The sequence below is a fragment of the Mirounga angustirostris genome, unplaced genomic scaffold (genome assembly GCF_029215605.1).
Source record: "Mirounga angustirostris isolate CCGP_5_RB_7025 unplaced genomic scaffold, mMirAng1.0.hap1 SCAF_16, whole genome shotgun sequence".
In the NCBI taxonomy this organism is placed as follows: Eukaryota; Metazoa; Chordata; class Mammalia; order Carnivora; family Phocidae; genus Mirounga; species Mirounga angustirostris.
Window position 1 is genome coordinate 59,695,818 of NW_026991724.1, and position 23,271 is coordinate 59,719,088.

The 23,271-nt window shown below is 44.6% G+C and overlaps 1 protein-coding gene across 1 annotated transcript; it reads right to left on the reverse strand.

The window, feature by feature from the left end:
• Positions 1-3,845: 3,845 nt before the first annotated feature.
• ZNF329 (zinc finger protein 329) lies at positions 3,846-20,281 on the reverse strand. Its single transcript, XM_064580276.1, has 2 exons — positions 20,126-20,281; positions 3,846-6,449 (listed from the first exon to the last, which is right to left on the reverse strand). The coding sequence occupies exon 2, from the start codon at positions 6,387-6,389 to the stop codon at positions 4,824-4,826; it is 1,566 nt and encodes a 521-aa protein (XP_064436346.1). The 5' UTR covers positions 6,390-6,449; positions 20,126-20,281; the 3' UTR covers positions 3,846-4,823.
• Between the last annotated feature and the right edge of the window lie 2,990 nt (positions 20,282-23,271).

A 23,271-nucleotide genomic window follows, 5' to 3' on the forward strand; every position in this document is an offset into this window, starting at 1 on the left:
GAGCCCCTACATGAGTCCACCCGTCCTCCTTTCCCTCTACCATGAGATCAGCAATGCAGAGGAAGAGGCTGCTCCCCACCCGAGTGAAGGCAACATGGAGTAGAGCACTGGCATTACAAGCCCGTAAGATTTTTGCTGCCACTTGTTAATGCAGCATAACTTACCTTAAGCTGACTGATACAACAAGCCATCAGAAGTACTGCTTTTCTGGGGGGTGCCTGGGTGGCTCAGTCATTAAGTGTCTGCCTTCGGCTCAGGTCATGATGTCAGGGTCCTGGGATCGAGCCCCGCATGGGGCTCCCTGCTCAGCGGGAAGCCTGCTTCTCCCTTTCCTGCTCCCCCGACTTATGTTCCCTCTCTTGCTGTCTCTGTCAAGTAAATAAATAAAATCTTAAAAAAAAAAATACTGCTTTTTTAAAAAAAAGATTTATTTATTTGAGAGACGGAGCACACGCGCACGCATGCAAGCAAGCACAGGAAGGGGCAGAGGGACAGGGAGAAACCCCAGCAGACTCCCTGCTGTGCTTGGAGCCTGACGTGGGGCTTGATCCCACGACCCCAAGATCACAACCTGACCAGAAACCAAGGGTCAGATGCCCAACCAACTGCACCACGCAGGGGACCCAAAAGTACTGCTTTAAGGTTACAATTCAGAATGACAAAAATAAAAATAAAATTGACATTTCAAGCGTTGGCAAGGATACAGATCAACAGAAAGTCTCGACTGTTACTGCGGGAAAGCAAAATGCACCACCACTTTGGAAAGGAACTTTGCAGTTTCGTACAAAGTTCAAAATAGACACCATATGACCCAGCAATTGCACGCCTAGGTATTTACCCAAGAGAAATGAAAACCTGTTAGAGACTGAATGTTTGTGCCTTGCCCAAACTCATATTGAACTCCTAACCCACAATGGGCTGGTATTTGGAGGTGGGGCCTCTGGGAGGTGATTAGATCTGAGGGTGGAGCCCACACGAATAGGATTAATGCCCTTATAAGACACCCCTGAGAACTCTCTGACCCTTTCCACCATGAGGACACAGTGAGAAGACAACTAATCTGTGAACAAGGAGGCAGGCACTCTCTCACCAGACGCCAAATCTGCCAGTGCCTTAATTTTGCACTTCGCAGTCTCCAGAACTATGAGAAGTGTTTGTTCTTTAAGCCACTCAGTCTATTTTAGCTTGTTATGGCAGCCTGAATAGACTAAGACATACAGACAATTTTGAACTGTATTTCAGACCTGGGCTCCTGGAGAAATTCCCTCACCCCCCTGTGTTCCAAGAAATGCAAAAAGCCCACCTGCTCTCACATATTCCAAGTAAGACCCAGATAGACAGGGGCTCCACACTTCCTCAATTACTCCATCCTTCCTCATGTCTCCCATAAGACTCATGGATGACTCCCTTTTTTATCTGACTCTACAGAAGTCCAGGCCCCCTTTCCTTTCTTTAAGATTTTATTTATTTATTTGACAGAGACAGACACAGCAAGAGAGGGAACACAAGCAGGGGGAGTGGGAGAGGGAGAAGCAGGCTTCCCATGGAGCAGGAAGCCCGACGTGGGGCTCGATCCCAGGACCCTGGGATCATGACCTGAGCCGAAGGCAGATGCTTAACGACTGAGCCACCCAGGCCCCCCTCTTCCTTTTCTTTGAAATATTACACATAAATGAATACAAAGACAGGTGTGGATTAATGGAAACTAGAAACATGGTGGCAACCATCATGAACATCCCATGTCTCCATATTGAATTAGCACATCTGGACCTCCCACACACATTCTTAGGCTATGGACTTCTTTTAGGATGCTGAAAGTTGCCTTTCCCCTCAGCCAAACTAGTGGACAGGAGGTGTAAAAAGAGGTAAGCGGCATCTCTTCCTTAACTTTTCTTAAATTTCCTTTCACTAAGGAATAGCTGTTCCTTAATTGGACTTAATTTTCCAGACTAGCTCTGACAGGGCTGTGTGGATGCCCAAGGGGCACCTGGCTGAGCAGCCATGTCTACTCTCAAAGTAGACAGACACCACCAGAGGTTTTTTGTTTATTAATCCGTGTTTATTAACTTGCTGGAAAGCCAACAGACACTGAATACCTCACCAAACAGGAGCAGGGAAGGTTAAAGGTCTACAAGAACTAGAAAGGGAAGTGTTCGTTTCCTATGGCTGCTGTAACAAGTTACCACAAGCTTGGTGCCTTAAAAATACACACATTTATTCTCTTACAGTTCTGGAAGCCTGAAGTCCAAAATCACTTTCACCAGGATAACAAGGTGTCAGCAGGGCTGGTTCCTTCTGGAGGATGTACATGGAGAATTAATTTCCCTGCCTTTACGACCTTCTAGAAGCTACCCACATTCCTTGCCTCATAACACCTCTCCCATCTTGAAATGCATTGATCTAACTTCTGGCTCCATCACCTCTCCTCTGACTCTGACCCCGTATGTACCCCCGTGATGACATTGCCCCCACCAGATAACCCAGGATCATCTCCACATTGCAAGATCTGAAGGCCATTATTTAGCCTTCCAACAGGAATTCCTAATTGTTGTATTAAAGAATTGCAACCCAGCCTGTGGGAGGATGAAGGAGGTCTTGGGTCTGCACACATGGCTAGAACTAGTCATATAGGGGGCGCTTGGGTGGCCCTGTTGGTTAAGGACCTGCCTTCGGCTCAGGTCATGATCCCAGGGTCCTGGGATTGAGCCCCACCGGGCTCTGTGCTCAGCTGGGAGCCTGCTTCTCCCTCTCCCCCCTACTTGTGCTCTCTCTCTCCCTCTCTTTCTCTCAAATAAAATCTATAAAAACAAACAAACAAAAAAACAGTCATATTGACCATGAGTCGGGCAGGGCTTTTAAGGGGTGATGCATCAGACTCCTCACAGTCCACTGATCTCACAAATTCAGCTGTTAGCCCTACTGTACCCAGGTGTAGTATCTCCAAAGCAAATGAAGAGTTTTCCTTCTACACTGCCCCAAGGAACTCCTTTTCCTAACTAGTCTAGAAGGGAAGTGTAAATTGGCAGTGGCCCTGCTGGACTCTCAGGAAGGAGCAAGCAAAAAGAGCACAAGAAGAGAGAAAAAGGGCAGGTGATAATTTTCTATAATGCTTGTGTTAGTTCTTCTTTAAAGATTTTATTTATTTGAGAGAGAGAGAGAGAGAGCACAAGCAGGGGGAGGGGCAAAGGGAGAGGAAGAAGCAGGCTTCCCACTGAGCAGGGAGCCCGATGCGGGGCTCCATCCCAGGACCATGGGATCATGATCCAAGCCGAAGGCAGATGCTCAACCAACTGAGCCACCGAGGCGCCCTGCTTGTGTTAGTTTTCTATTGCTGCCATAACAAATTACCACAAACTTAGCAGCTTAAAAAAACACTTTATTACCTCACAGCTTTTATTCAGTGACTCTCAAGGGGAGCCATTCCCAGGGCTTTGAGGCCATGCCATCCAGCCTAAGCAGCTCTCACGTGGCCAGCACTGTTATTTCCACAGGTGGGATGTTCTGAGATCATCCTAGACCTCTCTGTAGCCTCCTACTCTACATTTTCTGAGACCCATCCTCTCCTCACAATGACACCTCCAAGTCCCAAAGAAGGAAATTATTCTTATGCCCTGGGCCATCAGATGCTCTCACTCGAGAGAAACTTCTTCCTGGATGTTCCCCATCTGTGCTTAAAGTTGCCCTGTGACCCTGACCTAGCTCCTTCTGGTAAAAAAAGGTCCAAAGAAACCCAAAGTTGGCCTCGCTCTGGCTTCCTCTTTCTATTACTTATCAAATTATTATAGCAACAATGTATGGCTTATAATAGAGAAAAAAAAAAACGTACACAATTGTAGGCCCCTAAGAAAACCACGTTTATTTCTCCATGACCAACATCCAATCTACATCCATACGTGCACATACCTCTACATGGCTGGAATAACAGCAAGTCTTCTATTTTATGCCTCTTTTATTGTTGTTGTTGCCTGCCATATTATACGCATTTTCAACATGGTAACAAAACCTTCATAATTATGGTTCAGCATGACTGCATAAAACAAATTAGAAATGTCCTAGATGAACAATAGGGGGAGGTGGTATCAATCACAGGAATTCATTTCCACAACTAAAGTAGCGCATCACATTTCTCAACAGCAGCCCTTTCCATCTTAGTACGAGCCGGCTTCAGTCTTAACAGGGACAATTTCATTGTTCATTCTCAAGCAATGTCATCCGGCTGCCCATTCTGAAACAAATCTTCAGCATCCGACAGGATTGTAACATAGGCAGACATACAAACAGCAAAATCTAACTACAATTCTGTGGTTGCCAAGGGGTGGAAAACTGTGTGCAGTCTATCACCAGGATGTCTTCGCTGACACAGAGTAGACAGTAAGAGCTGCCAAAAGCTTTTCTCACTGATTATACTTGATCCTAGTAAGAGTTTGCTTATGTACAAGGCAGACATTCCTTATTAAAGGATTCCACATACCAATTACTTACTGAATACATTCACAGGTTCTTTACTGTTTAAGCACTCTGATGCATCTCCAGGGAATTATCTTCTTGACATTCACAGATTTTATTCCAGTGTGCCCTATTACACTTGGTATTGGCTGCATCATTCCTGAAGCCTTGTCCACATTTATTCCCATCCTGTTTTCCCCAGGAGTTCCTTATTGTTTAGATTTAACAGTATGGCTAAGGAATGCCTCACATTCATCAATTCACTGGATAGCTTAAAGAACTCTTCTCTGCTGATAGGGAAGAGTCACCCCTGAAGACATTCCTCCTTCACACAGCTTTTTGAGACCAAGTCAGGGGACAAATGCGGCCCACATTCATTATGTTTCCATGGGTTGCTCTCCAGAGTGTGTTCTCTGATGTCGGATGAGGGACGAGCTCCTTCTGAATGTTTTTCCACACTGAGGACACTGACTGGGGCCCTCCCTGTTGTGGAGTCTCTGATGTACCGCCAGGTGAGAGTTCTGCTTGAACGACTTTCCACATTCAGGACACTGGTATGGGGTCTCCTTTGTGTGAATTCTCTGGTGCTTGGTCAGACAGGAGCTATCCCTGAAAGCTTTGCCACACTGATTACACTCATAGGGCTTCTCACCAGTATGAGTCCTCTGGTGCCGGATAAGGCCAGCAATGTTCCTAAAAAGTTTCTGACACTGGTTACAGCCATAGGGCTTCTCACCAGTATGAATCCTCTGGTGCCGGATGAGGTAAGCACTCTCAATGAAGGTTTTCCCACACTCTTTACATTCGTAGGGTTTCTCCCCAGAGTGGATTTTTTGATGTACAATGAGGTGAGAATTTCGGTTGAAGGATTTCCCGCACTCCACACATTCAAAGGGCTTCTCTCCAGTGTGAGTCCTCTCATGTTGGGTAAGGTATGAGCCATCCCGGAAAGCCTTTCCACATTTGCTACATTCATAGGGCTTCTCCCCGGTGTGGATTCTGAGATGCACAGTGAGATGGGAGATGTCGGTAAAAGGTTTCCCACACTCATTACATCTATATGGTTTTTCTCCTGTATGAGTCCTTTGATGCAAGATCAGAGATGAATTTCGGTTGAAGGTTTTCCCACACTCTAGACATTCGTAAGGTTTCTCACCAGTGTGAATTCTCTGGTGTTGTGTGAGAGCTGACCCATCACTGAAGGCTTTCCCACATTTACTGCATTTATAGGGCCTCTCTCCTGTATGGATTCTTTGATGCACAATCAGGTTGTAGTTCTTGGAAAACGATTTTCCACATTCGTTGCAAGTATAAGGTTTCTCTCCAGTGTGAGTTCGGTGATGCAACACGAGAGAGGAGTTCCGTTTGAAGCATTTGCCACATTCAGTGCATTTATACAGTTTCTCTCCAAGGTGACCCTTCCTGTTTTCATTAAGAGATGAACTCAGGGTGAAGATGTCCCCAAAGTCCTTACCTTCATACACTTTCTTTCCTCTTTTTGCTATTTTTTGCTCACCAAGAGGGGTAAAATGGTTGAAAGATTTAACACTTTCCGTGTATTTATAGGGTTTCTCTCTCATCTGATCTCTTCCAAGTTGAAAAACTTCCACAGAATGGTTGAAGGCTTTTCCACATGAGTCACTGTCACCACTCCTCTTGGCTCCGTAATTTTTCTGACAACTGTGTAAAGCTGGGTCACAATCCAAACTTTTAATATCTGAGTCACATATATGAAAACCGTTTGCAGGTACTCTCTTAGATGGCAGCAGGTCTGAGCTTACACTCAAATGCTCTTCAAGGCCAGAATATTCACAAATTGCTTCCTGAGCCCCTGGTTTCTCCTGAGTTAAACCTGATTGTCTCAAACGTCCCTCCCGGTTCTTACAGTCCCAATTATCACCTAGAATGGAAAGATGGGAGCCCTCTCTCATAAATCCTTCCATTTCCACGTCACAGGATGGTTCTTCAGAAATATTCTCTCATTTTCAGTCTCATGTCTCAGGCTGAAAAATAAACAATGAAAAAGACAGACTTAAGTACATAAAGCCATAACTGGAAGAGGAATAAAAATTTATAACAGGCCAGATGTGTGGATTCGTATTTTTATGTTTTTTTATTAATTTTTCCCCAGCTTACTTTTTTATTGGAATATATTTGACACACAGTGTTACATTAGTTTCAAGTGTAAGACAGTGATTTGACAAGTCTATACGTTATGCTAAACTCAGTGCAAGTACAGCCCCCATATGTCACCATATAACACTAAGTATACTCCCTGTGATGTACCTTTAATCCCCATGACTTATTCATGTCATAACTAGAAGCCTGTGCCTCAATCCCCTTCACCCATTTTACCCATCCCCCCACCCCTCCCCTCTGGCAACCATCAGGTTTGATCTCCTTATTTATTGTTCTGTTTCTACTTTCTGTTTGTTCATTTGTTTTTTAGATTCCCCAAAGTGAAATCATATGGTATCTGTCTTTCTCTGCTTGACTTACTTCACTTAGCATAATACCCTCTAGATACATCCATGTTGTCACAAACGGCAAAACCTCATCCTTTTTTATGCCTGAGTAATACTCCATTGTATATACATACCACATCTTTATCCATTCATCTGTCAGTGGGCACTTGGGTTGCTTCCATATCTTGGCTATTACAAATAATGCTGCAATGAACAGGAGGGCATACATCTTTTTCAATTAGTGTTCTGTTCCCTTTTTGGAGATAAATACCCAGTAGTGGAATTACTTCATCCTATGGCATTTTTATTTTTAAATTTTTTGAGGAAACTCCATACTGTTTTAGACAGTGGCTGAACCAATTTACATTTGTGGGTTTTTTGACTTTTTCAAGTTAACATCTGTACAAGGGGAAGGTAAAGTGAGAGTCAAGGGATGGAGCCAAGAACAGTACAGACAAATACCACCAAAAGAATGAAACTGAGATGTGGAGACCAGCAGCCAGGTGTCACTGCTCACAGAGCGGAACACCGTCTTGACTGTTGTGTGCTGGTCCCTGCCACCCACTGCCCATGTCAACAATCAATACACATCTTCAAAGCCCCAACTTCATCATGTGCTTACGACAGTGCTGAACGAGCGCTTTTCACCCCAGCTTTGTAGTCAGAGTTCTGTCTTCATGGATGGAACAAAGCACAAACTTGATGACCCAGAAGTTCTGAAAGTCCTGGATCTGTCAATGACCACCCTGTAAGGTTACTATGAGAGTTAGAGCATGTCTGATGCTGCCTCTGACCTGGGGAATGGACAGCATTCTGTAAGTGGCTGCCAGTGTCTCCACCATTACTGATCTTCCTCTAACCACCCCCTACCCCTTTGACTTCATGGTATCAAGACAACTGGTTCCTCATTTCTTTTAAGCAAAATGAAATTTTTTTTTTTTTTTTAATTTGAGAGAGAGAGAATGAGAGACGGAGAGCATGAGAGGGAGGAGGGTCAGAGGGAGAAGCAGACTCCCCGCCGAGCAGGGAGCCCGATGCGGGACTCGATCCCGGGACTCCAGGACCATGACCTGAGCCGAAGGCAGTCGCTCAACCAACCGAGCCACCCAGGCGCCCAGAAAGAAATATTTTTAAAAAAAAACTCTAGATGGAGAAAAACCCCAACATAAAATCAAAGTTTAAATTATGTAGGACACCTTCATGATCAACAAACAAAAACCATACAGATAAGGATTAACAAATTTAATATCAACATTTTAAATTTCCAAACAAAAACACAGTAAGAACCAAAACACAGGTGGCAAATGAAGAAATAATATCATAAAATATAAAAGAGAAAAAGGAACAGTGCCCAAGATCTAGAAAGAATTCTTACAGAATAGCACAAAAAAAGGGGGAAAGGGACACAAAAAGGCACTTCATAAAAAATACAAATATCCTGAAAACAGGAGTATCTGCTCATTCTCACCATCATTCAGAAAATCACAAACTGAAACGTTAAGAAGACATAATGTACACTTTTCATATGCGTAAAAATAAAACAAGGCATGAGAATATAAAGCTTAGGCACCTCATGGAAGAAGAGTATTAGTGGGCACGTAAAGTGGTCAGTCCACTCAGTGTAACATGGCTGCAGCATCAAAACATAAAATGGGCACATTCCACTGCCCAGCACTGCCACCTGTAGGCATCTCAGACTCAGGAAACATGAGCCCAAGCATAAATGGGTATCAGTCTATACCTAAGGAGACATTCTTGAAGACCAGCAGAGAGAAGACAGAACACTGGTGAGGGAGTAAAAACTATCATGACGGATCACTTGATAGCAAAAATATCTACCTGAAAATAATGGAAGGTTTTTTTTTAAAGTGCTGTGGTGGGGGGCGCCTGGGTGGCTCAGTCGTTAAGCGTCTGCCTTTGGCTTCAGGTCATGATCCCAGGGTCCTGGGATCGAGCCCCACACGAAAACATGTGTATGCAACAGACACACCTAAAGCAAAAGCAAAAGTCTGGGAGAGACAAAAGCTAACCAAAGATTTTATGGTTCTCTGCCAACCAATGATAAACTTGAAGTATAACAGGGCAACAGAACAATGGCAAAAATGTCTGTATTAACAGCATGCCTCAAAACAGAAAAATGTCAGCCAGGACTGTAAATCAGAATCAGCAAATTCAACTGTACTGGGAGCTTTTAATGAACCTCATTCAGAAATGAAAATTCAGAAAAACTGATAGAGAAGCAGGAGAGAATGTAATTAACTAGCCTGATCCAACAGTTGGATGAAGAGCCGTAACAACAACTAAAGCCAAACAAAGCTTTCTGGGTGCACGTGGAACCTTTGCTAACACTGACAATAAACCAGGCCAAAGAACAAGTTCAACCAAGACCAGACCACAGTATGCCACAGGCCACACAGTCTTTTTTTTTTTTTTTTTTAAGATTCTTATTTGAGAGTGAGCGAAAAAGAGAGAGAGAGCACAAGTGTGCAGGGGGAAGCAGACGGAGAGGGAGACGAAAACTCCCCTCTGAGCAGGGAGCCTGATGAGGGGTTCAATCCCATGACCCTGGGATTATGACCTGAGGTGAAGGCAGACGCTTAAACGACTGAGCCACCCAGGTACCCTAGACCATAGCCTCTTAACTAGAAACGTGGTCAAGTTAAGAACCAGTAGCAGAAAGAAAACCAAATACAAGAAAAACATTAAGTAAAACAAACTTCTATTTATTGGGAAAAACAAAAACCTATTTCTCAGGAATTCAGAGTTCAAAGGGAAATCTCAACAGAAATTAGAAAAACACCTAGAATCAAACTGAAAAATGGAAATGGTATTATCTCAAAACATGTGGCAAATGAGGATGCAGTTAACACAGTTCCTCAGAAAATGTTGGCCTTTACTGCTTACGTTAAAAAAGAAGAAGACTGAAGGTTAATGAGTCACGGTTCAAGACTTAAGGGAAAGAATTAAGGAGTAAGCCAAAAGGAAGTAGAAGGAAGGTGATAATAAAGGTAACAGCAGAAATTAAAGAACAAAATAAAGAACATCCAAGAAGATAAAGAAAACCAAGTCTGTTATTTGAAAAGACTAACGAAAGACGTATTTTGACGAGAGTGACTCCCCAAAAAGAGGAGGTACACATTAGTGATATCAGTTATGAAAAGGGTATTTAACTAAGAAACAGAAGACAGTTACCAAAATGGTAACATTGGATTTATCCTAAGAACGTAAGAATTGTAAAATATTAAAATGTCGATTTATGTATTCCCCATTATTTTCAGATAAAAGTAAAAAATAGTCCCCTGCACCCTGTCCCAATAAGTTAAGAAAGTAATTTGAGGAAATCTCACCCAGACTCATGCTCAAACTGCTCTCAGATTCAAGTAGTAGACCCTTTAGCCTGTATCAATAAATTCAGAAAGTGCTTTAAGGAAAGCTCCAATTCTTGATGAAAATTCTTAATGATTAGGGACACAAGGAATCAAGGTAAACATCACACCTAATGTGAAAACATCAGATTTGTTCACTTTGAAGCCAAGACCAAGACCCCAGAAGCCTGCTACATCCACAGCATTCAACAGTAATATGGAGGGGCTAGCCGGTCAGGAGGACCACATCCCAAGATTTCACTCCTGAACATTATGAGTTCCTCACCTACAAAAAAGGTCTCCTAAGGCTGCCCTGCCACCATACTGCATGTTTCCCATACTGGGACTTCTGAGTAGACTGGGGCCTGGATGGCCTGTGGTTATCCTGTGAAGACAAGATATAGAGAGTACCTTCATACAGGTCTGTAGGGGAAGGATGCATGTGTGTACTTAAAAGAAATGAGTCAGACAAATATACACGATGATACCACTTGGGGAAATTTTTAGACACAAATATTCTGGAAGTAATGCCCTGGCAAGACACCTACCAAAGCTGTGATCATGACTATCTTGGGACATGGAGAATGGGCCTTGAAAAGCAAAGGGAACATCTGCTCAATCTATAATAGCTATTTCCTTGATTGCAGTAAGAGTTAGATACCACTAAGAAAGTGAAATGACAACCCATCAAATGGGAGAAAATATTTACAAAGCATATGTCTAATAAAGGACTCCTATACAGGAGATACAAAAAACTCTTACAACTCAATAACAAAACAACCCAAATTTTAAAAGTAGGCAATGGATGTGAACAGACATTTCTCCAAAGACATACAGATGGCCAATAAGCACATGAAAAGATGATCATCATCACTGTCATTAGGGAAATGCTAATCAAAACCACAGTGAGATACCACTTCACAACCATGAGTGTGGCCAATAAAAAAAAAAAAAAAAAACAGACAAAAACAGGGCACCTGCCTGGCTCAGTTAGTTGAGCAAATGACTCTTGGTTTTTTTTTTTTTTTTTTTTTTTTAAAGATTTTATTTATCTATTCATGAGAGACAGAGAGAGAGAGAGAGGCAGAGGGAGAAGCAGGCTCCCAAGGAGCAGGGAGCCCGATGTGGGACTCGATCCCAGGACCCTGGGATCACGACCTGAGCCGAAGGCAGACGCTCAACCATCTGAGCCACCCAGGCGCCCAAATGACTCTTGGTTTTGGCTCAGGTCATGATCTCAGGGCCGTGGGATCAAACCCCATGTCTGGGTCCATACGGAGTCTGCTTGGGATTCTCTCCCTTACATACATACATATATACATACATAAATAAGTAAATCTTTAAAAAAAGTTACACATAGTTTTGTGACCCAGCAACTCTACTCCTAGATATCTACTCAAGAAAAATGCAAACATATGTCCACACATAAACTTGTACATGAATTACAAGATAATAGCAGCACTATTCATAATAAACAAAAAGTGGAAACTCAAATAAATGTCCATCAACTGAGGAATGGCTAAACAAAATGTAGAAATCCACACAATGGAATATTCTTCAGCCACAAGAAGGAATGAATTACTAATACATGGTACAACAATATAGATAAACCTTAAAAACATTATGCTCAATGAAAGAACTCTGACATAAGCGAATACATAGTATATGATCTCATTTATATGAAACGTCCAGAACAAGCAATTACATATAGACAGAACATCAATTAGTGGTTGCCAGGAGCTGGAAGAAAAGGGGAATGACTATTAATGGGTATGAGGTTTCTTGTTGGCCTAATAAAAACATTTTGGAATTACACAGTGGTGATGGTTGTAAAACTCTGTGAATATACTAAAAACCACTGAATTGTGCACTTTTTAAAAAAGATTTTATTTATTTATTTGACAGAGAGAGCAAGAGAGCACAAGCAGGGGGAGCAGCAGGCAGAAGGAGAGGAAGAAGCAGGCTCCTTGCTGAACCGGGAGCCCGACAACGTGGGGCTCAATCCCAGGACCCTGGGATCATGACCTGAGCCAAAGGCAGACACTGAACTGACTGAGGCGCCCCTGAGTTGTGGACTTTGGATGAATCTTATGATATTATGAATTATATCTCAATAAACCTGTAATAAGTAAATTTATGCCTTCAAGAATGATGCCAGTAATCCTAAGCACAGATACGTCCCCTATAAGGGGACAAGTCCCTTCCACCCCAAACCAGACCTCTTGACCTTGGTAGTACTTCCACTGGGAGCATCTCGAAATCTGTGGAGGTGTTAGGTTGTCACAAAGACGCAGGCAGCAGGGAACACTAGCTAGCATCTGAAGAGCCCAGGCTGGGGATGTAGATTTGCTACCATGCTCAGGACCACCACATGATGCTTGACCACCCTATGGACCAACATCCCTGTAGGTATCAACCTGGGGTACCTTAGAATAGAACAATACTTCATGTGTTATAAGACACTAAGGAAAAATCATTTAGGAGAAGCAAACTAAAAAGAAATCAGGATACTGTCCTGAATTTATGGACTCATTCCCTATTCTACATCTCCTTGACAAAAACTCGCCATTTCAACTATACCCTCTGACAATGAGGCCCTGAGGCCCACAGTGCGATTACTGGGGGGGAAAAAAACGATCTGGGGCACCTGGGTGGCTCAATCAATTAAGTGTCTGCTTTCGGCTAAGGTCATGATCCCAGAATCCTGGGATCGAGTCCCTCATCGAGCTCCCTGCTTGGCAGGGAGTCTGCTTCTCCCTCTACCCCTCCCCCTTGCTTGTGCTCTCTCATGCTCTCTCTCTAATAAATAAATAAAATCTTAGGGGCGCCTGGGTGGCTCAGTCGTTAAGCGCCTGCCTTTGGCTCAGGTCATGATCCCAGGGTCCTGGGATCGAGCCCCACATTGGGCTCCCTGCTCAGCGGGAAGCCTGCTTCTCCCTCTCCCACTCCCCCTGCTTGTGTTGCCTCTCTCCAGCCTCTCTCTCTCTCTCTCTGTCAAATAAATAAATAAAATCTTTTTTTTTTTTAATAAATAAAATCTTTAAAAAATAAATAAATAAAAATACATAAGTAAATAAAATCTTAAAAAAAAAAAGAACAAATGATCACCAGTATACAGGAGGACATTAGGACAGACTTTCGGTAAATAATAATAGGGAATTTAACATAGGAATCACACTGAATTCTGTTAATTAAGGTTGTTTTTAAAATATCTCAGGGTGCCTGGGTGGCTCAGTTGGTTGGGCGACTGCCTTCGGCTCAGGTCATGATCCTGGAGTCCCGGGATCGAGTCCCGCATCGGGCTCCCTGCTCAGCAGGGAGTCTGCTTCTCCCTCTGACCCTCTTCCCGCTCGTGCTCTCTGTCTCTCTCATTCTCTGTCTCAAATAAATAAATAAAATCTTAATAAATAAATAAATAAATAAAATATCTCAGATTGGGGCACCTGGCTGGCTCAGAAGAACATTCGACTCTTGATTTTGGGGTTGTGAGTTCAAGCCCCACATTGGGTGTAGAGATTACATAAATAAGTAAAACTTAAAAAACAAATAAATATCTGATTATCGCCCTCCTACATACTTACGTACTACTACTTTTAGTAGTATAATACAAAATATATGTTGTAAAAATTCACCTTGATGCCATTCATGTATTTTGGGGGTTCCCTATTTCTCCCTCACTTTTCTTCTGACCCTTTGCTCAGATATCCACCATATCACTTGTCTGAAGCCCCAATATTACAAATTTTCCCCAGCCTGTCCTTCTCTTCCCATGGTCACCAAAGAAGGTGGTCTCCAAAGCTTTTTTACACACTGAATGTTGCCCCAGCACAGGCTGAGACTTTAGGTCTGAAGAATTGTTTTCTGTAATAAACTGATGCTGTTCCAGGCGATATCACAAGGGGTGGCTGATCCTTTGCCTGTGACTAAGTCCCAGCTCATCTGAACAGCCTGAGTTGCCTTACTGCATAAGTACTTAGAACCTGCTTCCACCAAAGTACTGTCTTTGTCCCTTTTCTATTTAATACACCTGGTCTGGGTCCACCTCTCCAGCCCTCATTGTTCCAGCAGCATCCACATACACCTCACCTCATTCAGTTTCACTCAAGGCAGTATTTTCTTACTGTCCTATTTGTCTTAACTCAAACCTTCAGCACTGGACTGCTTCCTATGTCTGCTAAGGTATTGTGCCCAAGCATTTAAATATAGAAATATACATTTTTATACAAATCTTTCCTTTTTTAAAAAAAAGATTTTATTTATTTATTTGAGAAAGTGAGCGAGAGAGAACAAGCAAGCATGAGCTGGAGAGGAGCAGAGGGAGAGGGAGCAGCAGACTCCCCACTGAGCAGGAAGCCTGATGATGGGCTCAATCCTGGGACTCTGGGATCATGACCTGAGTCGAAGGCAGATCGTTAACTCACTGAGCTAACCAGGGCCCCTGCCTTTCCTTTTACTGATTCTTTATATGCACATAAGACTTTAGGATTTTTAAGTTACATGGATATTTAATATTATCTATAAAATTCCTTTTATAGGGGCACCTGGGTGGCTCAGTTGGGTAAGCATCTGCCTTCGGCTCAGGTCATGATCCTGGAGTCCCGGGATCGAGTCCCGCATCGGGCTCCCTACTCAGCAGGGAGTCTGCTTCTCCCTCTCCCACTCCCCCTGCTTGTGTTCCCTCTCTCGCTGTGTCTCTCTCTGTCAAATAAATAAATAAAATCTTTAAAAAAAAAAAAATTCCTTTTATAGGTATTCCAGGATGGCAAAAGGCACACTGCAAACCACTGATCACAAAGAGTGAGCATTACACAAAAATTAACTCAAAATAGATCACAGGGGCGCCTGGGTGGCTCAGTCGGTTAAGCGACTGCCTTCGGCTCAGGTCACGATCCTGGAGTCCCGGGATCGAGTCCTGCATCGGGCTCCCTGCTCAGCGGGGAGTCTGCTTCTCCCTCTGACCCTCCTCCCTCTCGTGCTCTCTGTCTCTCATTCTCTCTGTCTCAAATAAATAAATAAAATCTTAAAAAAAAAAAAATAGATCACAAGCCAGGGGCGCCTGGGTGGCTCAGGCGGTTGGGCAACTGCCTTCGGCTCAGGTCATGATCCCAGGGTCCTGGGATCGAGCCCCACATCAGGCTCCCTGCTCAGCAGGAGCCAGCTTCTCCCTCTCCTCCCCACTTGTGCTCTCTCTCGCTATCTCTGTCACTATCTCTCTCTAATAAATAAAATCTTAAAATAAAAAATAGACCACAGGCCTAAATATGAAAGCTGAAATCATAAAATTCTTTTTTTTTTTTTAGATTTTTATTTGACAGAGAGAGCAAATACAAGCAGGGGTAGTGGGGGAGGGAGAAGCAGGCTCCCCACTGAGCAGGGAGGCCAACATGGGACTAGATCCCAGGACCCTGGAATCATGACCTGAGCCGAAGGCAAACGTTTAACCAACTGAGCCATCCAGGTACCCCTGAAATCATAAAATTCTTAAAAGAAACACAGGCATAGATTTTCAGAAACAGGTACAACACAAAAGTACAAGTGACCAAAAAAAAGTAGGTAAAACTGACTAATCAAAATTAAAATATTTGCGCTTCAAAGAACTTCACCAAGAAAGTGAAAAAAGAAAAAAAAAACCACACAACCCTTGGAGAGGTGTCCGGCTGGCTCAGTTGGAAGACGATGCAACTCTGAATCTCAGGATCATGAGTTCGAGCCCAACATGGGCTGTAGAGATTACTTAAATAAATAAAACTTAAAAAAAAAAAACAGAATAGGATAAAATATTTGCAAATTATATATCTGATAAGGCACAGGTACCCAGAATAAATGAATCTTTTTTCTCTTTAAAGATTTTATATATTTATTTGGCAGATAGAAAGAGCGAGAGCAGCAAGCAGAGGGAGGGGGGAGAAGCAGGCTCCACGCTGAGCAAGGAGCCCAACTCGGGGCTCGATCCCAGGATGCAGGTGGCTCAGCTGCTTGAAGGTCTGCCTTCGGCTCAGACCCTGGGATCAAGCACCGTCAGGCTCCCTGCTCAGTGGGGAACCTGCTTTTCCTTCTCCCTCTTCCTCTCCCCCCCACCCTTGCTCTCTCTCTCAAATAAATAAAATCTTAAAAAAAATAAAAGATCAGGGGCGCCTGGGTGGGTAAGTCGGTTAAGCATCTACCTTTGGCTCAGGTCATGATCTCGGGATACTGGGTCAGAGCCCCGGGCTCTCTGCTCAGTGTGGAGTTGGCTTCTCCCTCTCACTCTCCCTCTGTGTGTTCTCTCTCTCTCTCCTCTCTCTGTCATATAAATAAATGAAATCTTTAAAAAAAGTAAAAGATCAATAACCCACTTAATAAAGGGGCAAAGGATCTGAACTGATAGTTCTCCAAAGAAGATACATAAATGCCCAAATAGGCACAACGAAAAGATGCTCAACACCATTAACTATTAGGGAAATGCATATCAATACCACATTGAGATACCACTTCACATCCAGTAGGATGGCTATGATCAGTTCCACTCCTAGGTAGTTATCAAGAGAAATGAAAACATACATCCACCAAAAATAAAAAGCATACATGAATATTTACAGAAGCATTTTTCATAATATCCAAAAAGTGGAAGCAACTCAAATGTCCATCTACTGATGAACTGATAAACAAAATGAGGTATATCCATACAATGAAACATTTCTCATTCATAAAAATGAGCTAGGTACTGATAGATGCTACGCTACTACACAGATGATCCTTGAAAACATTATGCTAAGTCAAAGAAGCCCCCAAAAGGACTATCTATTGTATGGCCATTTATATGAAATGTCTAGGATGGGCAAATGCATAGAGACAAAAAGTAGATTAATGATTCTCTAGGACTTGGAGGGATAAAAGAGATGAGGAGTGACTGCTAATGGGCATAGGCTTTGTTTTGGGGGATACTGAAAATATTTTAAAATTGATAGCAGCGATGGATGCACAAGCTAACGAGTACACTAAAAAACAATGAATTGTATACCTTAAACGGTGACTTGTATAGTATGTGAAATATATCTCAATAAAGCCATTTTTTTTTTTTATATATATAAGGAGGCAGGGCACCTGGGTGGCGCGACAGATTCTTGGTTTCGGCTGGGGTCATAATCTCAGAGTCGATGAGCCCTACCTCGGGCTCCATGCTCAGTGCAGGGAGTCGGCTTGAGATTCTCTCCTCTGCCCCTCCCCCACACATATGTGCACTCGCATGCATGCACCTGCTCTCAAATAAATAAATAAATCTTTAAAAATGGGGGGGGGGCTTTGAGTCCGCTGGGGTCAGAACCACCAGTTCAAACTACCTAGAATGTATCTGATACCTTACAACTTCACAAGAGAAGTAAGTTTTATAGGGATGTGCCAAACTTGTGTAGAATTCGATTCCCAGGCACTCACCTCTCAAGGGCTTTGTCCCCCAGTTTCAACAACCTGGCAGAGGGATCACTTGGGCTGGATGCCTGGATGTTTGACATCAGCAGTGCCAGACCTCAGCTGTCCAACCCCCTCCACATGGTTCCTGCCATTTCTGTGGACCACCCATGATAATGTGTACTTTACTTGTTTAAGTGATGCATTCCTTAACAAAAATAGTTTCCCACCAACTTTAGCTCTATCCTAATAAAGTCACCCACCTGACTACCAACTGTGATAAAGTGTGACTCCATTTTGATGAATGACTGTGACCAGTTTTCAAGCCTCCCCCTTCTCCTACTGCCCCACATGTAGGCAAGCTAACTAGAAAGCCTGGGTGCTTTCTCGTTGGTTTTAGCAGGACATTCACACCATGCAAGCCCCAATAAATGAAAGGCCATCCTCATCCAGTTCCACTCTCTAATCACAATTAAAGTCCAGCCAGTCTCCTTTTCCTGCTCTCTCAAGCTATTGTTGGATCACCCAGGAGTCTTACTAAGTGAGTAATAAACCTTTTACTCTCCTGGGAGGCGGGTATGTGTAAAAAATGTAAAAAGAGGGGCACCTGGGTGGCTCAGTCGTTAAGGGTCTGCCTTCAGCTCGAGTCATGATCCCAAGAGTCCTGGGTTTGAGCCCCCACATCAGGCTCCCTGCTCGGCGGGAAGCCTGCTTCTCCCTCTCCCACTCCCCCTGCTTGTGTTCCCTCTCTCGCTGTGTCTCTGTCAAATAAATAAAATCTTTAAAAAATAAAAATGTAAAAAGAGAATGTATGTGCATGTGTTTGCGGCAGGGAGAAAAGGAAAGCTAATGTGACAAAGTGTTAGTGACTTAAGAATCTGGATTGTTTTTTTTTGTTTAAAGGTTTTATTTGAGAGAGAGAGAGAATGAGAGAGAGAGCATGAGAGGGAAGAGGGTCAGAGGCAGAAGCAGGCTCCCCACCGAGCAGGGAGCCCGATGCGGGACTCGATCCCGGGACTCCAGGATCACGACCTGAGCTGAAGGCAGTCACTTAACCAACTGAGCCACCCAGGCGCCCGAGAATCTGGATTGTTTTACAAGTGTTCACTGAACTATTCCTTCCACTTCTCTGTGTGAGACCTTTTTTTTTTAAAGATTTTATTTATTTATTTGTCAGAGAGAGAGAAAGAACAAGCAGGGGGAGCAGCAAGCAGAGGGAGAAACAAGCTCCCCACTGAGCAGGGAGGCCAACACAGGGCTAGATCCCAGGACTCTGGGATCATGACCTGAGCCGAAGGCAGATGCTTAACTGAGCCACCCAGGCGTCCCCCCAATTTTTTTTTATTGATAAAGAATAACAGACCTTTCTGGGGTGATGGTAATTTTGATAAAGCTTTGGGTTCTATTTGTCAAAACTCATCCAGTGGCACAATTAAGATCTACGCATTTCACCATTTCACTGTAAGTCCATTTTGCCTCAAAAACTTCAAAAAGGGGGCGCCTGGGTGGCTCAGACGTTAGGCGTCTGCCTTCGGCTCAGGTCGTGATTTCGGGGTCCTGGGATCGAGCCCCACATCGGGCTCCCTGCTCGGCGGGAAGCCTGCTTCTCCCTCTCCCACTCCCCCTGCTTGCGTTCCCGCTCTCGCTGTCTCTCTGTCAAATGAATAAATAAAATCTTTAAAAAACTTCAAAAAGCAGTAAGATGTTTGAGAGGGGAGCACTGTAAAATCCGCAACTTACTTTAAATGTTCCCCCCCAAAATTAATGAACGGTTGAAAAGATGGACAGAGGAAAATATATGGGATAAAGCAAGTATAGCAGATGTTAATGGGTCGGCATAATGTCGCACAAGTACTTCCACTTCTCTGTACGTGTGAAAACCTTTTCCATGATCTACTGGGGGAAGAGGAGTTGAAAAAATGAACTACACCAAGGAACATGAAAATCAAACAGCCACCGAACAGGTGGAAAATCGCGGCCCCCGCTGGGAAGAGCAGGAGCTGACTTCGCAGCGATTAGGTGGAGGGAACAAACGGGACCTGACGCCTGCGGGGCTCGTGGGAAACGGCACAGGCCACTGGCGCAACGCGGCCACTGCGGCCTGAGACCCGCCGACGGGGACCCACCCACCACCAAGCCCCAGAGCGGTCGACCCAAGGTTCGCCCAGCGGCCGGGCGAGGACACCCGGCAGGCCGGGGCAAAACGAGCCCTGTGAAAGGCCCGGCCGGATCCGAGCGCGGAACCCGGGGGACGCGAAGGACAGAGCTGAGGCGTCCTCACCCTCCGAGGGCGTCCACATCCGCGGTAGAGGTTGCGTCCTCAGTCGCCGGGGCAGCCGTGCCCGGGCCGACCCGCGCCCCTGCGAGCCGGACGCGCCCGCTCCCCTCGTGAAACCCGCCCGCGGTCGCGCCGCACACGCCACGCAGGACTCGGAGGACCTCTCCCCGCCTCAGCATACCCACCTGCTCACACACATCACCGTCCCGAGGGAAAGTGAGGCACCGAGAGGTCGAGGGCGCGGTGGGACTCACCTCCGGCCGGCAAACGGCGCAGCTCGAGGCGGCGGCCATGTTTGGGGCGGCTGCGCGTGCGCGCGCCGGGACCCGGATGTGTGCGTCCCAGGAGGCCCCGCGGCTCGCTGCGGCCGCGGCGGGTGGAAGCGGCTGTTTCCGGTCTCCAGCCGCGGGCGGGACCGTGCGGGGCCGTGCCCCTCCGCCTGGGCCGGGGTCGGCGGGGGTTCCGGACTCGTCCCCGCCCGACCTGCGTCCGCACCTCTCTCGGCCCCAGTCCCACCCGCGCTGGTCGGCGGAGGGAGTTCCCCGGTGGAGCCGCCCCTACGTTCCCTTTTATTTATTCACCCAATTGTGTATTGATTTCAATAGGGACTCACGGGTAATTTTTTGCCTCCTGTGGTTTTAATCGGACGCCGTCATTATTGTACAGCCTTATTTTTATTTACGGCATATTTTATAATTTTTTTTAAGATTTTATTTATTTATTTGGGAGAGAGTGAGAGAGCACAAGCAGGGGGAGTGGCAGAGGGAGAGGGAGAAGCAGGCTCCCCACTGAGCAGGGAGGCCAACGTGGGGCCCGATCCCAGGATCTGGAGATCATGACCTGAGCCGAAGGCAGACGCTTAACCGACTGAGCCACCCAGGCATCCCAAGACAGCTATATATATATATATTTTTTTTTAAGATTTTATTTATTTATTTGACAGAGAGAGATACAGCGAGAGAGGGAACACAAGCAGGGGGAGTGGGAGAGGGAGAAGCAGGCTTCCCGCTGAGCAGGGAGCCCGATATGGGGCTCGATACCAGGACCCTGGGATCATGACCTGAGCCGAAGGCAGACGCTTAACCGACTGAGCCACCCAGGCATCCCAAGACAGCTATATATATATATTTTTTTTTTTTAAGATTTTATTTATTTATTTGACAGAGAGAGACACAGCGAGAGAGGGAACACAAGCAGGGGGAGTGGGAGAGGGAGAAGCAGGCTTCCCGCTGAGCAGGGAGCCCGATGCGGGGCTCGATACCAGGACCCTGGGATCATGACCTGAGCCGAAGGCAGACGCTTAACGACTGAGCCACCCAGGCGCCCCAAGACAGCTATATTTTCAAGAAATGTATGTCACCCTTCAGGACAAATATATACCTAATGCTCCCACCCAACTACCTTTGTTTTTCTTTTTTATTTTATTTTATTTATTTATTTGAGAGAGAGACAGATAGTGACAGAGATAGCCAGAGAGAGCACAAGCCGAGAGGAGAGGGAGAAGCAGGCTCCCACTGAGCAGGGAGGCCAACGTGGGGCTCGATCCCAGGACTCTGGGATCATGACCTGAGCCGAAGGCACACGCTTAACCGACTGAGCCACCCAGGCGCCCCAACCTACGCAATTTTAAATTAATAAGACAGCTAAGTAAGGATTTTAGATAGAATATTAATAAAAATCAGTGAGTACATTATGGAAAACATTAAAAATTAGTAATAAGTAGTTACAAAATATGCTCTGAAAGGAAACACCTGTCCTCGATTTTATGTATGTATGTGTATAAAATAATTCCAATAACAATTCGGATATAAACCAAAAAATAACACTCTTACTCCCACCATCCAGCATTAACATTGGGGCAGATTATGCGACCCCCAGAGTAGCACAGGCAGGGTTTGAGGCCCAGCATGCTAGGTTGGGATCCTCCAGCAAAGCCTGGGAAAGGATGAGGAGGTGATTCTGAAAGAATCTCCTCCAATATATATTTTAATTATAAAGGGGAAAACAGTACCTTGACAGTGGAGAAACCTGGCAGGCACCACCTTAACCATCACCTTTCTGGAATTCTTGTCAAAAATTCACCATTTCAATCTAATCATGACAAACACCAGACAGACTTAAACTGAGCGACATTATAGACAATAGCAGTATTCCGCAAGGGCAAAAGTGTCAAGGTCATGAAAGAGAAGGAAAGACTAAGGAATTGTCACAGATTAGAATAGATGAAGAAGGGGCGCCTGGGTGGCTCAGTCGGTTAAGCGACTGCCTTCGGCTCAGGTCATGATCCTGGAGTCCCTGGATCGAGTCCCGCATCGGGCTCCCTGCTCGACAGGGAGTCTGCTTCTCCCTCTGACCCTCCTCCCTCTCATGCTCTCTGTCTCTCATTCTCTCTGTCTCAAATAAATAAATAAAATCTTAAAAAAAAAAAAAAAAGAATAGACGAAGAAGACACCATAAATGAATGCAATGTGGGATCCTAAACAAAAATGGACATTTGGCGATAAACAGAATTAAAGTCTGTACTTAAGTCATTAACATTAAACCAATGATCATTTTTAGTTGCTGTTTTTATTTTTATTTATTTATTTATTTTAGTTGTTGTTTTTAAAGTAATCTCTACACCCAGCTTGGGGTTTAAACTCACAACCCTGAGATCAAGAGTTGCATGTTCTTCCAACTAGAGCCATCCAGGCACCCCAGTAATTTCCTTGTTTGGGTAAGTATATCATGGTTACCTAAAATGTTAACATTAGGGGAAGCTGGTGAAAGGTCTATGGAAGTCTATTATTTTTGCAGCTTTTCTATGTTAAAAAGAAAACCATACAGGCACCTGGCTGGCTCAGTCAGTAGAACATGCGACTCCTGATCTCCAGTTTGTGATTTTGAGCCCCACTATGGGTGTAGAGATTACTTTAAAAAATGTTAAAAGAGGGTGCCTGGGTGGCTCAGTCGTCAGCGTCTGCCTTCGGCTCAGGTCATGGTCCCAGGGTCCTGGGATCGAGCCCCGCATCGGGCTCCCTGATCCGCGGGAAGCCTGCTTCTCCCTCTCCCACTCCCCCTGCTTGTGTTCCTACTCTCGCCCTCTCTCTCGCTGTCAAGTAAATAAAATCTTTAAAAAAAAAAAGTGTTAAAAAAAATAAAAATAAAAAGTGTTAAAAGAAAAAGAAAACCACAGGCCCAAGATGGTATTACTTAGGGCGAGTCACCAAACCGGGACTTAATACTTAAACCAACTGCACTCTCAGTCTCCCTCATAAATGTAGTCCTAAAATATTGTCAGGAATTTTCTGGTCCGCACCAAAAAGGTAATCTGTCACATGGGCCTTCTTCA